Source organism: Vidua chalybeata, chromosome 28, assembly GCF_026979565.1.
Source record: "Vidua chalybeata isolate OUT-0048 chromosome 28, bVidCha1 merged haplotype, whole genome shotgun sequence".
NCBI lineage: Eukaryota > Metazoa > Chordata > Aves > Passeriformes > Viduidae > Vidua > Vidua chalybeata.
Window position 1 is genome coordinate 1,869,576 of NC_071557.1, and position 13,712 is coordinate 1,883,287.

The following is a 13,712-nucleotide window of genomic DNA, read 5'->3' on the forward strand; positions in this document are numbered from 1 at the left end:
GGGGACCCGGGAGCTGTTTCACAAGCCAGGGCTTGGATGATGACAGAGGGAAATCCTCCTGCCCCGGGGCTCCTTTCTGCTCCCAGTGCTGTCACCCCCATGTCCCTCTTTTCCTGCTGTTCCCTCCCTCCCTCTCCCTGCTGGGATCCCCAGAAGTTTTCTCAGCTTCTCCTTCTCTGCTCTCCATCCCTACTTGGAGACAGTTGCTTGGAGACAGACTCCTGGTTCTTTGATGTTTTAATCCCTTTCATTTTTTTAATGGGGGAACAGTGAGAGACGATGGCACGATGGGTACCACCACACTGGTTGGGAGCAGATGAGGGAGGAGAGTCCAGGAAAGATCTGACACCAGAGGGAAAGGTCTAAACCAAGCAACACCAGCATTTTCACCTCATCAGGAAATATCCAACCCCTCACCAAGCCCCCCCAAGCTTCATGCCCTGAAACAAGTCCTAGGAGGGTCCCATTTTCTCCTTTCTCGCCCCAGGCCCCCACCCAGGTGCGGAATGAGAATGAATTCCTAGGCTGGGGGTGGCTTGGACGGCTATTTTCCTTTCCTGACGAAGAGCCCAGGCTGGTTGGCAACATTATCCACCTATTTTCTGCACTGGTCTCCGTAGCAGGAGAAACCAGGAGAAAAAAGGGAAACGGAGAAGCCACAGGATGCACCGTTATAAGAGGAACTTTCCCCAAAATAGAAGCTTTTCACAGTTTTTTCACGAGGCATCAGCAGCTCTTAATGCTGTATGAAACTGTGAATCCTGCCTGGAGCAGCCGGCGGGAGCCTGTCAGTGCTCCAGGCTGCAGCTGCAGCCTTTCCCAAGGTGTGGGGCCGGCCGTGCCCCCCAAAACCTGCCTGGGGTGTCGGGAACAAGCAGCTGGAAGCGCAACCTCGGCTGTGATCCCATGCCAGCAGGTCTTTCTGCACCCCTCGGGCTGGTAAATACAACATATCCCAGCTGGAGGGTGCAGAAATCCTGCACGGATGGATCGAGACCTTGAATTTCGCCCTGACCTGGTTTTTAGCTGCAGAAGATCCGTCTGGAGAGCCCCAAATGTTCATTAGCTCAGCGCTGGGGCGAAGGGATCTGGGCTTGTGTAAGGAGCTGCATTTTACAGGAGTACACGGCTCCTTCTGGGTTTAAATATTTATAAGCTGAGTGATGAATCCCTGGAGCTCTGCAGCCGTATCGATGGCAGGGTGAGCTGTCACCTGGGCCGTGTCAGGTGGCTGATTCCAGGGCTGGGACATGGGATCCAGCTGGGGCAGAGAATTCCTGCATGCAGGGAATTTCCAGAGCCCCCCCAAACTCCTGGCTCTCAGACAGCCCCTGCTGCTTTGGCAGGGCAGGGGATGGAAGGTGCAAAAATGTTCTTTTTTGCTTGTTTTAGACCTTTCCTTCTGGTACCAGCTGTTTCCCAGGCTCTGCTCCCCACCAGTGTGGTGGCACATCTCAATGTGTCCTTTTTCCCCCACTGTTCCCCCATCAAGGCTGGGTTTTGCCATTTTTGCAAAGTTCTGGTTGAAGATTTCTCCCGGCTCCAGTTGGATACTGAGCCTGTAAATGCCATTTTTTTGGACCTGCCACCTCCCTCCCTGGCTGCTGATGGGCCTGGAGGGCCCACAGGGTGCTTGGAGCAGCTGTCCTGAGCAAGGAGACCTCTTGTAGCCTCATCCAGGAAGCAAAACTGCAGCATTTGGCATTTTAGAGAAGCAAAACAGAGGGGTCCCCCTTGCTGCTCTTCATGGTGAATCCATGGATGGATCCAGCACCATGGTGGGTGCCTGGAACCCACTCCCTGCCAGGAGCCAGCACTCTGCTGGCTTTGCCAGGAGCAAATCCCAGGCTGGACTCTGCTCCTGACGTGTGCAGGATGCAGCGACGGGGAAGGAGGGACAGCCCCTTGCCCTGCCTCGCTCCAGAGCCTTGGCAAAAGCCACCATGCCAGGGGACTCGGTGGCCTGCTGGCCACCCCAGGAGCCAGGCACTGCCCAGGGAGCTCAGATCCACAGGGAAGGCTCCTAGCCCGAGGGTGAGGTGTTTGGAGAGGGGGTTTGAGCTGGGAGAGCCTCACTGGGGCTGAGGGGAGGTTGTCACTGTGGAACCTCCAGAGCAGGGCACAGGTCTGTGTGTGTTCCATGGATTGATTTGTTTTGGCTGATTTGTAGGGTGGCATGAGGAGGGCAGAGCTGGCAGCGAGACATGGGGACAATGGGGAGACAAGGGACAGCTCTATCCCCACACCAGGACGCTGCTTGGCCAGCCCAGAACTCGCCTTCCTAAAATCTTTCTGTCCCCAGGGTGGGGAGGTGACACCGAGTGGGGAGGGGGTGGCTTTAGGATGTGAGTCCGTGTTTGGGGTGATCTCACAGATCCTTGTGCCCTCTCCTTGCAGAGCCTGCCAAGAGAAAGCAATGGAAAGCCCAGGGAAGGGCAGCCCTGCCGGGAAGATGACAGCCATGGCTCACAGCCTGTAAGTATCTCCTGCTGCCTCCTCCCGCCCCTGCTCCCAGCACTTTTCCACCGGTCACTTTCCCCGGGGACTTTGTTCTTTGCTCCCATCCCACCCACGCCACAGCAGCGCCTCCGTTCCCCGTGGATGAGGTAGAAAACAGCAGAGGAAGGCAAAGGCAGGGTCCCAGGGGCTTTGGGAATGTGTGGTCCAGGGCTGCCCGGGGTTTTTGGGGTGTCTCCCTCTCCTAAATCCGCTTTTTTCCGTGAGGGATGCATGGCCTTGGTCTGTGCCAGCCTTTCAGCCCCTTGCAAGGTGAATGATGCTGGATTTTGGGGGCAGGGTGGGGGGCCGAGCCAGGAAAGCTGTAGTGGTTGCAGAGCATCCAAGGAGCATGAGGAAAATGGGTTTGGGTTTGGATTGCTGCATCCTGCCCCCAGTGAGGCTGGGCAGGGTCCTGGCAGCACCTGGAAGGGGTGGAAATGCCCCAGCTCTAAACTGGAGAGTCATAAATTTTACTGGGGCTGGAGTAATGTCTGCTCATATCTTGGATCTCCTGAGGGCTTCTTCATTCCTGGCTGGGGAGTGGGAGATGGTGGGAGGAGGAGATGCTGTGGGGTGAAAAGGGGGTTTGGTGTGACCCCCCAGAGCTCAGTCTTGGGTGTGGAGTCAGGATCATGGAGCTGGACAGACGGGATTCCTTGGGGACAGGCTCAAAAGGCTTAAACTGGAGAGACGGGAGCGGGAAGCAAAAGGCCTTTTAATCACAGCCCTGCCGGAGATCGCGGTGCTGAGGGAGGGGGATGGCACTGGGCAGCTGTGCCGTGCCGTGGGCAGCTGTGCCGTGCTGTGCTATTCCATGCCGTGCTGTGCTATTCCATGCCGTGCCAAGCCGTGTCACAGCGTGGGCTCGCTGGGGGACAGTCAGCTGAGACTTGTGTTTCTCCCTCCCTCGGAGGAGAGGGGCTGTGAGCAGCACCCATGCTCCACAGCTGCTCCCGACCCCTCTCCCCTGGCCCGTGCCCACCTGGGTGCCTCCATCCGCCGGCTCTCTCCTCCCGGGAAACCTTTTCTGCCGGGAAGGAGGCCCGTGCGAGCTCCGCGGCCGGAGCGTTCCGCCTGCGGGTGACAATCGTGCTTTTGTTTTGCCTGGCTGCGAGAGGGGCAGGCGGGAATTTGGCTGCCCAGAAAGCTGCCGGGAACCCTTTCTGCCACAATTAAGCACCTGCTACAAGAGAGCAAATAAGCCAAATCATGCGGCTGGCAAACAAGCTTTACGTGTTCCTTCCCCGTGACCCACTCCAAGAAGCAGAAAGCTCCGGGCTCTGCGGCTCGGCTGCTCGCAGCTCCCGGGGCAGCGATTCCACAGCTCCGCCGCCGCCTCCCGGTCCCGGCGCGGGCACCGAGGCAGCGCCGGGAGCTGCTTCTTGCCGGCTCAAAACCCAAAAGGGATTTCCCCTCCCCAAATTAGCGGCTCCATCTCCTTCTGCTATGGAGAGACAGATCCCCGTGCTGCGAGTTCGGTGAGGCGGGGGCCGGCGGCCGGGCTGGGGGGGCTGTGCCGGGCCAGGCGAGCGCTGGGCTTTGCGCCGTTCGCTGCGGCGCTGCATCAGTGTCAGCCTCGGCACGGGCCTGGTCCGAGCGGGACGGGATCAGGCCATGCAGGGGGCCGAGCTTAGCGCGGCTCCGCGGCGGGGATGGGCAGGGAAGGCGGCTGAATGCCTCGGGAAGGGATGGCGAGGATCACATGATGCGGATATACGGGGTCCGAGCAGCGCGGCCGGCGGTGCCCGGCGCCTTCCCGGCAGCCGCGCTGCAAAGATGACTCGGAGTTTTTTTGTGCCCTGAGGGTTCAGATTTTGGGGAGGTGCCCTAGGGGTGAGGAGAGGGCTGCAATAAGCCATGCAGAGAAGGGTAAAAAGGCAGGATCGCAGCGTGTGGCCTGTGCTTGGAGGGCACGGAGGGATGGAGCAGATTTGCTCCCCTTCACGAGAAGCCCTGCGAGGGTTTGGGGGTGCTCCGGGGGGGCTGTGGAGCTTGTGAGGGGTCTCCTCCACAAGCAGCACCACGCATGGCCCAGCTGGGAGCTGACACCTCCCTGAAATTTGGGGAAAGATCTCGGAGGGATGCAGGAGAGGGTGCACCCCTTTCCCAGATCAATACTGGGGGGGACACGGGGGGGATCGGATGCAGAGGAAGGATGGAGGTGAGATTTAGGGGGGATGAGGGTGTCATCCCCCCCCTATGGATGTCACAGAGGGTGGAGGGCAGGGTAGGGCTCTCATGCAGATGGAGGATAGGGATCCATGGAGTGCAGGACTGGGAGCCAGGACGGAGCTCCCTCTGTGGGGTGGGTTTAGGGCCAGGATGGGGTGGAATGGAAGGCAGGATTGGGGAGGCACAGCAGAGTCCCCTGCAAGGGAGAATTAGGGACACGATGGGGGTCCGAAGGCAGAATTGTGGGGGCATGACGGAGCCCCCTGCAAGGGAGGGTGAGAGGACATTATGGTGTCTCCAGGCGGATTTAGGGGGACATGACAAAGCCCCCTGCGAGGGAGGTTTAGGGGCAGCATGGGGGTCCCACGGCAGGACTCGGGGCCACAACGGAGTCTCCTGCAAGGGACACGCTGAGGGTCCCCATGCGCGGCAGGATGCCCGTAGCCCCCCCGGGAGCCCCCCCGTGTGTCTCTGTGAGCCAATGCGCGGCAGCGGGGGGGGGGCTCGGGGCGGGGCTCGGCCGGGGCCGCTTGTTTTTTGTGAATGAAAGGCGGGGCGGCCGCGACTGCAGCGCGCAGGGCAGCGCGCACCGCTCGGCGCAGCGCGCAGGGCCGCGATCCGCGCAGGGCTCCGCGCAGCGCAGCGGGCCGCGGATGCGGAGATCGGGGCGGCCGAGGTGCCGCCATGGGCCCCCGCGGCCCCGGCCCTGAGCCGCGCAGCGCGGCGCCCAGCCGTGCCCAGCCGAGCCGCGCAAGCCGCGCCGTGGCCATGTCCGGAGGGGCGAGCCCGGCCCCGGCCCCTGGGAGCCGCCGCTTCGTCTGTGTTGGTGTAAGTACCGGGGGACCCCCCCGCGCTTCCGCCCCGCGTCCCGCTCCGCCTCCGCGCATCCTGCCTCGCCGCCCGGCCCGGCCCGGCTGGCGGACGGGGGACAGCGAGGGCCCGGCCCCTCCGCCGTGTCCCGCACCCCCGATCCGGGTGGCTCGACCCCCCTCTCGCCCCCTCGCCGTGCCTCACGCCGGTTCCCGGTGTTCTCCAGTCCCCTCGCCGTGTCCCGCACCCCCTCCCGATGCCTCCCGTCCGCCTCGCGATGCCCCGCACCCCCGATCCAGCTGCCCCGAGCACCCCCAAGCTCCTCGCGATGCCCCGCAGCCCCGATCGCGTGCTCCGAGCTCACCTCAGACTCCTTGCGGTGCCCCACATCCCCGGCCTAGGTCCTCCCCAGTCTCCTTGCCATGTCCCGCACCCCCGATCTGGTGCTGCGAGCACCCCCAACCTCCTCGTGAAGCCCCGCACGCCTGGCCTGGGTCCTCCCCGACCTCCTCTCCGTGCCCCGCAACCTCTCCCGGTGCTTCCCGTCCCCTTGGCGATGCCCGGAGCCCCGGCTCGGGTGCCCGGAACACCCCTGAGCCCCCTTGCGATGCCCGCACCCTCTCCGGATCCTCCCGAGCCCCCTTGCGATGCCCGCACCCTCTGCCATGCCCCGCACCCCCGATCCCGATGCTCCGAGCACCCCCGAGACCCCTCGCAGTTTCCCGCACCCCCAATCCGGCTGCTCCCCGCTCCCTCCCCAAACTCCCGCACCCTCTCCCGCTGCTCCCCGAGCCCTCTGCGATGCCCCGCACCCCCGATGCGGGTGCCCCCCGCACCCCCGATCCCGGTGCCGCCCGCCCGCTGCATCCCCCGGCCCCGGCCGTGCTGCAGCCCCGCTCGGGGCCCCGTTTCTCCCGCACCGCCTCCCGCCGCGGCCTCCACAGCCCCGGCTGCTTCCGCGGGGCCGCCCGGGCCCCGTTCCTCCCGCACCCCGCGGCTGCCCCGAGCGCCCCGTTATTTTTGGGCATCGCTGCCCTTTTGGGGCGGTTTCGCCCCGGTTTGGGGGTTCTCCTCCCCTGGCGAGGTGCGGGATGGAGGGTTTGGAGCCTGGGAGTTGCTAAGCGACGGCTCCCGGGGTGATGGTGCAGTTGCCGTGGCAACTGCGGGCTGGGAGCCTGGAAGGAGCAATTTTGGGGTTCTCTTTGGGGGGGAGGGTGTGGGTGTGAATTGGGTGCCCGTGGTTTGGGTGGGGGGCTGCGGCAGGCAGGGAGAGCAGGGCTGGGGGGCTGCTGGCTGGAGCAGCCCTGCTCCTCTGGGAAGAGCTTTTCCTTCAGGGGGAACTCCAATCTCTCAGCATCTCGGGTTATTTTTACTCTCCGGTGGGTTTTGGAGCTGTTCCCAGGAGAGAAGTGATGGTAGGAAATGTGAGGAGGGGGCTTGAAAAGCTTCAGCCCCTCCTGGGGTGGTGTCATGGGTGAGGGGCTGTGACCTCCCCCCCCCACTCCGTGGGGCTAACAGAGCTCCCCAGTGAGGTTCTGCTTTATCGAGAACCCCCTTTTTGTCCCTGCTGCTGTCCCCCTCTTCCCCTCCTCATGGCAGGCACTGATCCCACAAGGATTTAGCCCTCAATTCCCATGAGGCACCAGACTTTCCGAGCTGGCTCGGCTGGGGGTGGGCTGAGCTCCCCATGAGGGACAAACATCCCAAGTGCCAACTGCAGTTGTCATTCCTGTGCCTTCCCCCTCCATCCCAACGAGCTCGGCTGGCTCGGGAGCACGGCTGGGCCTAAAAATAACCACAGCAAAGCTCCCTAAGCACTCACACCCCCCACCCCGGAGACCTCCTGGTTCTACAGAGCCAAGCTGATCCCTGGGAGGAGCAGGGGACAGGGGGTGGCAGCAGAGGGGGACGGAAATGGATTTTGAGGGGCTAATGGGGAAGGAGCCCACCTGCCCTGCTGCTGCTCCTGGTTTTCAATGCCCTTTGGGATGAATTCCCCGCATCCCAAAGGATGGAGGGGGTGTGGGATGCGGCGACAACTACTCCGAGAAGTTCTGCCTCGGGACCAGCCCGGTGTGGAAGCGCTGGCACCCGAAGTGACCAGGATTTGTGCCACCTGCCTTTGCCTCCAGCTGCCCACGGGGCTCGTGGCTCCCCGTGGATCCAGGTGTGCCCAGGGAGCCTGCGCACGGAGGGAGGTGCTAACATTGGGAAGTCCTTGCCAGGCTGCCGGTTTGGGGAGCTGTGGTCCCACGTGCAGGGCTCGGTTGCCATCGTTACCGGGTATTTTCGCTCACTGCGCTGGTGGTTTATTATAGCAGCTCGGGAGGCCGCTGCCAGGAGGGAGCGACGAGGGGGAAGAGATCCGTGGCCTTGGGAAGTTCAGAGAAATTGGGATGTGGGGTTTTCTGTCCTCCTTGCTATCCCAAGGGGGAAGAGATCTGTGGCCACGGGAAGTTCAGAGAAATTGGGATGTAGGTTTTTTTTTTTTTCCTTTTTGCTATCCCTCAATCTCCTCAGTGCTTTTTCCCCTGGAAACCACATAAACCCTCAGATTCATGCTGTGATGAGTTAATTCTGCCTGATTTAGGCTCTAGCTTTGAGCAGGGAATGGGTGACACACCTGGGCACACCTGGGTGCTGCTCATCAGCTCTGCAGCACCCACAGCACCAGGAGTGCTCTCAGAAGTGTTGGGGTCACACCTGCTCCTGAGAGCTCTCCCAGTCCCCGTGGCTGCTGAGCCTCTGGGAAACCTAAGGACTTTTGTCTTGCTGCTCTTAGCTGGGAGCAAATATCTCGTCGGGAATGGGGTGGGAAAAGGGGGGCAGGTCGGTGTCCCCTGCCAGGCAACAGAGCCTGGCAGTGCCCGTGTGTGCACTTGGTCTGGAAGCTTCTCTTGCAAATGCTGGAGATGGAGAAAAGGAAGAGGAGGAAGGGAGAGGGAAAAAAAAAGCCTCATCTCACATGAACAAGCATGAGCCCGAGAGCCGGGAGGGAGGAGGGCACAATCCAACGCAGGCCATGTGTCTGACGTGGCACAGCAGCCACACTGCCACCAGAACATGAAATTTTAAAGGGGACTGGCGGGCACAGCGAGCTGGGAAGGGCTGGGCAGCTGCTGCAGAGCTTCCCCGGGCTGCCAGGGAGTGTCAGCATCCTCCTGCTTTGTGCCCCTGTGGTGCCCTGGAGACACCACCTGGCTGGTCCTGGCTGTGTTTGCCGAGCCCTGCTTCCCCTGGCAGGTCCCAATTAATGGATTCTGACATGGATTATGAGAGGCCAAACGTAGAAACCATCAAGTGCGTCGTGGTCGGGGACAACGCGGTGGGCAAGACCCGGCTCATCTGTGCCCGTGCCTGCAACGCCACCTTGACCCAGTACCAGCTCCTCGCCACCCACGTGCCCACGGTGTGGGCCATCGACCAGTACCGGGTCTGCCAGGAGGTGAGGGCTGCCGAGGATGCTGGGGGGGCTCATGGACACCCCGTGGGAATCCCGAGGAGGTGGGAGCCGCGTCCTGCTCGCAGGGGGGTCGTGATTGACTCCCCGCGGTGGGGACAGCCCTGCTGTTGTTGTTGTGAGGCTCAGGTTCTGAGGAGCTGGATGGTTTCTGTTCCTGCAGGTGCTGGAGCGCTCCCGGGATGTGGTAGACGATGTCAGCGTGTCCTTGCGCCTCTGGGACACCTTTGGTGACCACCACAAGGACAGGCGCTTTGCCTACGGCAGGTAGGGAGAGGCAGAGCCCGGCGCTACCCTGGGCAGGGAGGGGGTCCCCAAACCGGACCTTGACCCCTCCCTCGTCCCCTCCCAGGTCCGACGTTGTGGTTTTGTGCTTCTCCATCGCCAACCCCAACTCCCTGCACCATGTGAAGACCATGTGGTACCCGGAGATCAAACACTTCTGCCCCCGCGCCCCCGTCATCCTGGTGGGCTGCCAGCTCGACCTGCGCTACGCCGACCTGGAGGCCGTCAACCGGGCACGGCGACCCTTGGCCAGGTGGGACCCTCGTGCCCTGGACACGTCCCTGCCTGCCCTCCTTATCTCAAGAGGTCTCTTCATTAATTATCTCCCGTCTCTTTCAGGCCAATTAAACCTAACGAGATCCTTCCCCCGGAGAAGGGCAGGGAGGTCGCCAAGGAGCTGGGGATCCCTTATTACGAGACGAGCGTGGTGGCCCAGTTTGGCATCAAGGACGTCTTTGACAATGCCATCCGTGCCGCCCTCATCTCCCGCCGCCACCTGCAGTTCTGGAAGTCCCACCTGCGCAACGTGCAGCGGCCCCTGCTCCAAGCCCCCTTCCTGCCCCCCAAGCCCCCTCCTCCCATCATCATCGTCCCAGACCCCCCTTCCAACAACGAGGAGCGTCCAGCCCACCTTCTGGAGGACCCCCTGTGCGCGGACGTCATCCTGGTGCTGCAAGAGAAGATCAAAATCTACGCACACAAGATCTACCTCTCCACCTCCTCCTCCAAGTTTTACGACCTGTTCCTCATGGACCTGAGCGAGGAGGACCAGCAGAGCACCGCGGGGCACGGCTTCGGGGCGGCCGTCACCGCGGCCGCCGAGCGGATGCTGCACCAGGAGGAGAGGCACCACGGGCGGGATTTCCTCCTGAGGGCCGCCAGCTTCGACATCTGCGAGAGCGCCGAGGAGGCCGGACCCGGCCAGCGCAAACCGTGCCTTAGAGCCTCCACCAGTGACGGGATCCTGCGGGGCAACCGCTACGAGAACGGCGAGCGCGGGCTGCGGCGGGGCCGGAACCTCTCCTCGTGGAGCCGGGCCTTCACCAGCATCCAGGAGGAGATGGCCGAGGACCCGCTGACCTACAAGTCCAAGCTGATGGTGGTGGTGAAGATGGACGCGTCCATCCAGCCGGGTCCTTTCCGGGCCGTGCTGAAGTACCTGTACACGGGCGAGCTGGACGAGAACGAGCGGGACCTCATGCACATCGCTCACATCGCCGAGCTGCTGGAGGTGTTCGACCTGCGCATGATGGTGGCCAACATCCTCAACAACGAGGCGTTCATGAACCAGGAGATCACCAAAGCCTTCCACGTCCGGAGGACAAACCGGGTGAAGGAATGCCTGGCCAAGGGGACTTTCTCGGGTACGGCTCCGGGAGCAGCAGCCTGGTCCTTTCTGGGGGCTCACAGGCTGGGTGGGAGCTCGGAGCTCCTGGCTTTGCTCTGTGTGTGAGGGGGCGGCCGTGCCTCCCCCAGGGTTTTTGGTCACACTTTGCTGTTTGGGGATTTTTGTCGCCTTTTTTTTTTCCCCGAGAAAGTGAGTATGAAGCCCTTCCCCAGAATTTCCTGCTCCCCAGCTGGCCCAGCAGCTCTATTTATTTATGGAAGAGTTGCAAAGGCGACTTCCTTCACTCCCAGACATTCACAGGGTCATCCTGATTTATGAGGAGCAAGTGCCCTTAGTAGGATTTCCCCAGCTTTCCAGCGAGCACCACGAGCCACCAGCACGAGGTGACATCCCAGGGGGACGTGAATGTCCCAGCCTCCCTCCGGCTGCATTTGTTTCATGGAGATGGATCCTAATATGGTCAGGCAGTTCCCTGTCAGGGACAGATGTGTGGGAGAAGCTGTGGAGAGTGAGGCAGGAGATCCCCAGCCTCCTTCCCAGCTCTCCAAGGACTCAAGTTTAGGTGTGACATTTGCTTCCCAGGTTTTCCCCTTGGAAAACCCCTTGGAATTTCCAAGGGGAAAACCCCTTGGAATAGGCAGAGCACTGCTGAGGCTCTTCCCCGAGCTCCTCCGAGCTGGCGGGGAATGCTGGATAAAAATGAGAGATATTTTTGGGAAAAATACAGGATATGCCAGGCTCTATCCCTTTCCCTCTGCTTTCCCTGGGGTGAGGGGTTTTGTGGCTGAGCCCCAGGTGGCAGGGCCGGTCCCAGCAGCACCCCTGTGCTTGTCCCCAGATGTCACCTTCGTGCTGGATGACGGTGCTATCAGTGCCCACAAGCCCCTGCTCATCTCCAGCTGCGACTGGATGGCCGCGATGTTCGGCGGCCCCTTCGTGGAGAGCTCCACCAACGAGGTGAGGAGGGCTCCCTGGGAGGGTGGCACAGGTAGGGATGGCCAGGAGGTGACAATGTGCGTGTCTGGCAGGTGGCACTTCCTCACACCAGCAAGAGCTGCATGCGGGCGGTGCTGGAGTACCTGTACACGGGGCAGTTCAGCTCCAGCCCCGACCTGGACGACATGAAGCTCATCATCCTCGCCAACCGCCTCTGCCTGCCGCACCTGGTGGCTCTCACAGGTGAGTCCAGGTGGCTGCAGCGCGGCAGGGTGACTGTCACCCCGTCCCAGCCACCCCCTGACCCCCTGTGTCCCCCTGTGCAGAGCAGTACACGGTCACCGGCCTGATGGAGGCGGCGCAGATGATGGTGGACATCGATGGGGACGTGCTCGTGTTCCTGGAGCTGGCTCAGGTAGGACAGGGTCCTGTGCTGGCAGGGCTGGGGGTGCTCCAGGTGACACACAGAGGGGTCTGAGGGGCTGGGGGTGCTCCAGGTGACACACAGAGGGGTCTGGCAGGGCTGGGGGTGCTCCAGGTGACACACAGAGGGGTCTGGCAGGGCTGGGGCTGCTTCAGGTGACACACAGAGGGGTCTGGCAGGGCTGGGGGTGCTTCAGGTGACACACAGAGGGGTCTGGCAGGGCTGGGGGTGACACACAGAGGGGTCTGGCAGGGCTGGGGGTGCTCCAGGTGACACACAGAGGGGTCTGGCAGGGCTGGGGGTGCTCCAGGTGACACACAGAGGGGTCTGGCAGGACAGAAAGTGACAAAACAGAGGGGTCTGGCAGGGCTGGGGGTGACACACAGAGGGGTCTGGCAGGGCTGGGGGTGCTCCAGGTGACACACAGAGGGGTCTGGCAGCTCCAGGAGCTGGACAGCCAGGTCTGGCCTTGGATGTCCATGGAGAGATGAGGTGAATCCCTGGTGCTGGCCCGTTCCTGGTGGCCCTGAGCTGGTGTCCCGTCCTTTCCCAGTTCCACTGCGCCTACCAGCTCGCCGACTGGTGCCTGCACCACATCTGCACCAACTACAACAACGTCTGCCGCAAGTTCCCCCGGGACATGAAGGCCATGTCGGGAGGTGAGTGGCAGCCAGGGGGATGTGACAGGGGGGTCCCTGCGGTCCTGGCACCGCCCTCACCCCCCCCGTGTGCCCGCAGAGAACCAGGAGTACTTCGAGAAGCACCGCTGGCCGCCGGTGTGGTACCTGAAGGAGGAGGATCACTACCAGCGGGCGAAGAAGGAGCGGGAGAAGGAAGACTACCTCCACCTCAAACGGCAGCCCAAGAGGCGGTGGCTCTTCTGGAACGCCTCCTCCTCCCCTTCTTCCTCTCCTTCATCGTCGGCAGCCACAGCCTCCTCTTCCTCCTCCTCCTCCTCCTCCTCGGCTGTGGTTTGAAAGCCCCGTCCTTGCCCTGGCTCCAGCGTCCCTGGGAGGAGACGGGGAGGAGAAGGAGGAGGAGGAAGGGTGGGATGCCCTGCCCCAGCGCCAGGCGTGGGGCGGCACTAGCCCCGCAGCAGGCGGCGGTGGCCGCGGGGCGGTCGCTGGGGATGGGCTCAGCCCTGCTCTCCCCGCGGCAGGACTGGCAGAGCCCGAGCAGCAGGAGAAACTCACGTTTACAGGAGCACGAGGGCTGTGCTGTGGTTTCATTTCAGAATTTTTGTTGGAAATTGGTTTTGTTTTTTGGAACATCATCAGCATGAGGAAGGAGAAGACGAAGAAGAAGAAACACATCCTGCTTCTACTTTGATTTGGAACCAGAAGCTCTGGGATGTGGTTTGGGTGTCTGATGGCATCTCACCACCTGGAGCCACTGTGGGGGTCCTGCCACCCCCTTGGACTCACAGCAGGGTCAGGCACAGGGCAGGGGACCCTGGTCCCCAAAAGCCTCCAGGCACTGCAGGATTTCCCCTACAAGTGGGGTCTGTCCTAGTTCAGGGCACAGAGAGGATCGGAGTCCTCTCCTCCCTGTTCTTAACTCTTCAGTTTTGTTTAGACAGAAACTTAAAGCAAAAAACAAAAAAAAAAAACAAAACCCCAAACCCAAACCCACTCCCTCAATCTGCCACACCAGAAACCAACCCCGAGCCCTCGGCTGGGGATTTTAGCCTGGAAGGCTCCATTGTAATAAATGGTGTTTTAAAAGCCCGGCGTGGTCCCTGTGTGTGTGGGAGGAGCAGCTGGACAGGCAGATCCTCG

General features: G+C 62.0%; 1 protein-coding gene across 4 annotated transcripts; it reads left to right on the forward strand.

Moving 5' to 3' along the window:
• The first annotated feature begins 2,415 nt into the window (after nt 1-2,415).
• Nucleotides 2,416-13,661, forward strand: RHOBTB2 (Rho related BTB domain containing 2). Of its 4 annotated transcripts, none has more exons than XM_053966428.1 (10): nt 2,416-2,475; nt 8,725-8,926; nt 9,105-9,208; nt 9,294-9,479; nt 9,566-10,590; nt 11,413-11,531; nt 11,603-11,753; nt 11,837-11,925; nt 12,488-12,593; nt 12,673-13,661. In XM_053966428.1, exons 1-10 carry the CDS (start codon nt 2,417-2,419, stop codon nt 12,909-12,911), a joined length of 2,280 nt encoding a protein of 759 aa, XP_053822403.1. In that variant the 5' UTR covers nt 2,416; the 3' UTR covers nt 12,912-13,661. The 4 variants fall into 4 exon arrangements, with proteins under 4 accessions (XP_053822403.1, XP_053822400.1, XP_053822404.1 ...); XM_053966425.1 differs by lacking the exon at nt 2,416-2,475 and adding an exon at nt 3,709-3,977; XM_053966429.1 differs by lacking the exon at nt 2,416-2,475 and adding an exon at nt 5,377-5,499.
• The last annotated feature ends 51 nt before the right edge of the window (nt 13,662-13,712 follow it).

Excerpts from the sequence above, each read along its gene's own strand:
- RHOBTB2 (XM_053966425.1), top strand. The coding sequence starts at position 3,709 with ATGCGGCTGGCAAACAAGCTTTACGTGTTCCTTCCCCGTGACCCACTC. Across the intron at positions 8,927-9,104 it reads AGTACCGGGTCTGCCAGGAG|GTGCTGGAGCGCTCCCGGGA; the intron begins GTGAGGGCTGCC and ends CTGTTCCTGCAG. Across the intron at positions 10,591-11,412 it reads GGCCAAGGGGACTTTCTCGG|ATGTCACCTTCGTGCTGGAT; the intron begins GTACGGCTCCGG and ends GCTTGTCCCCAG.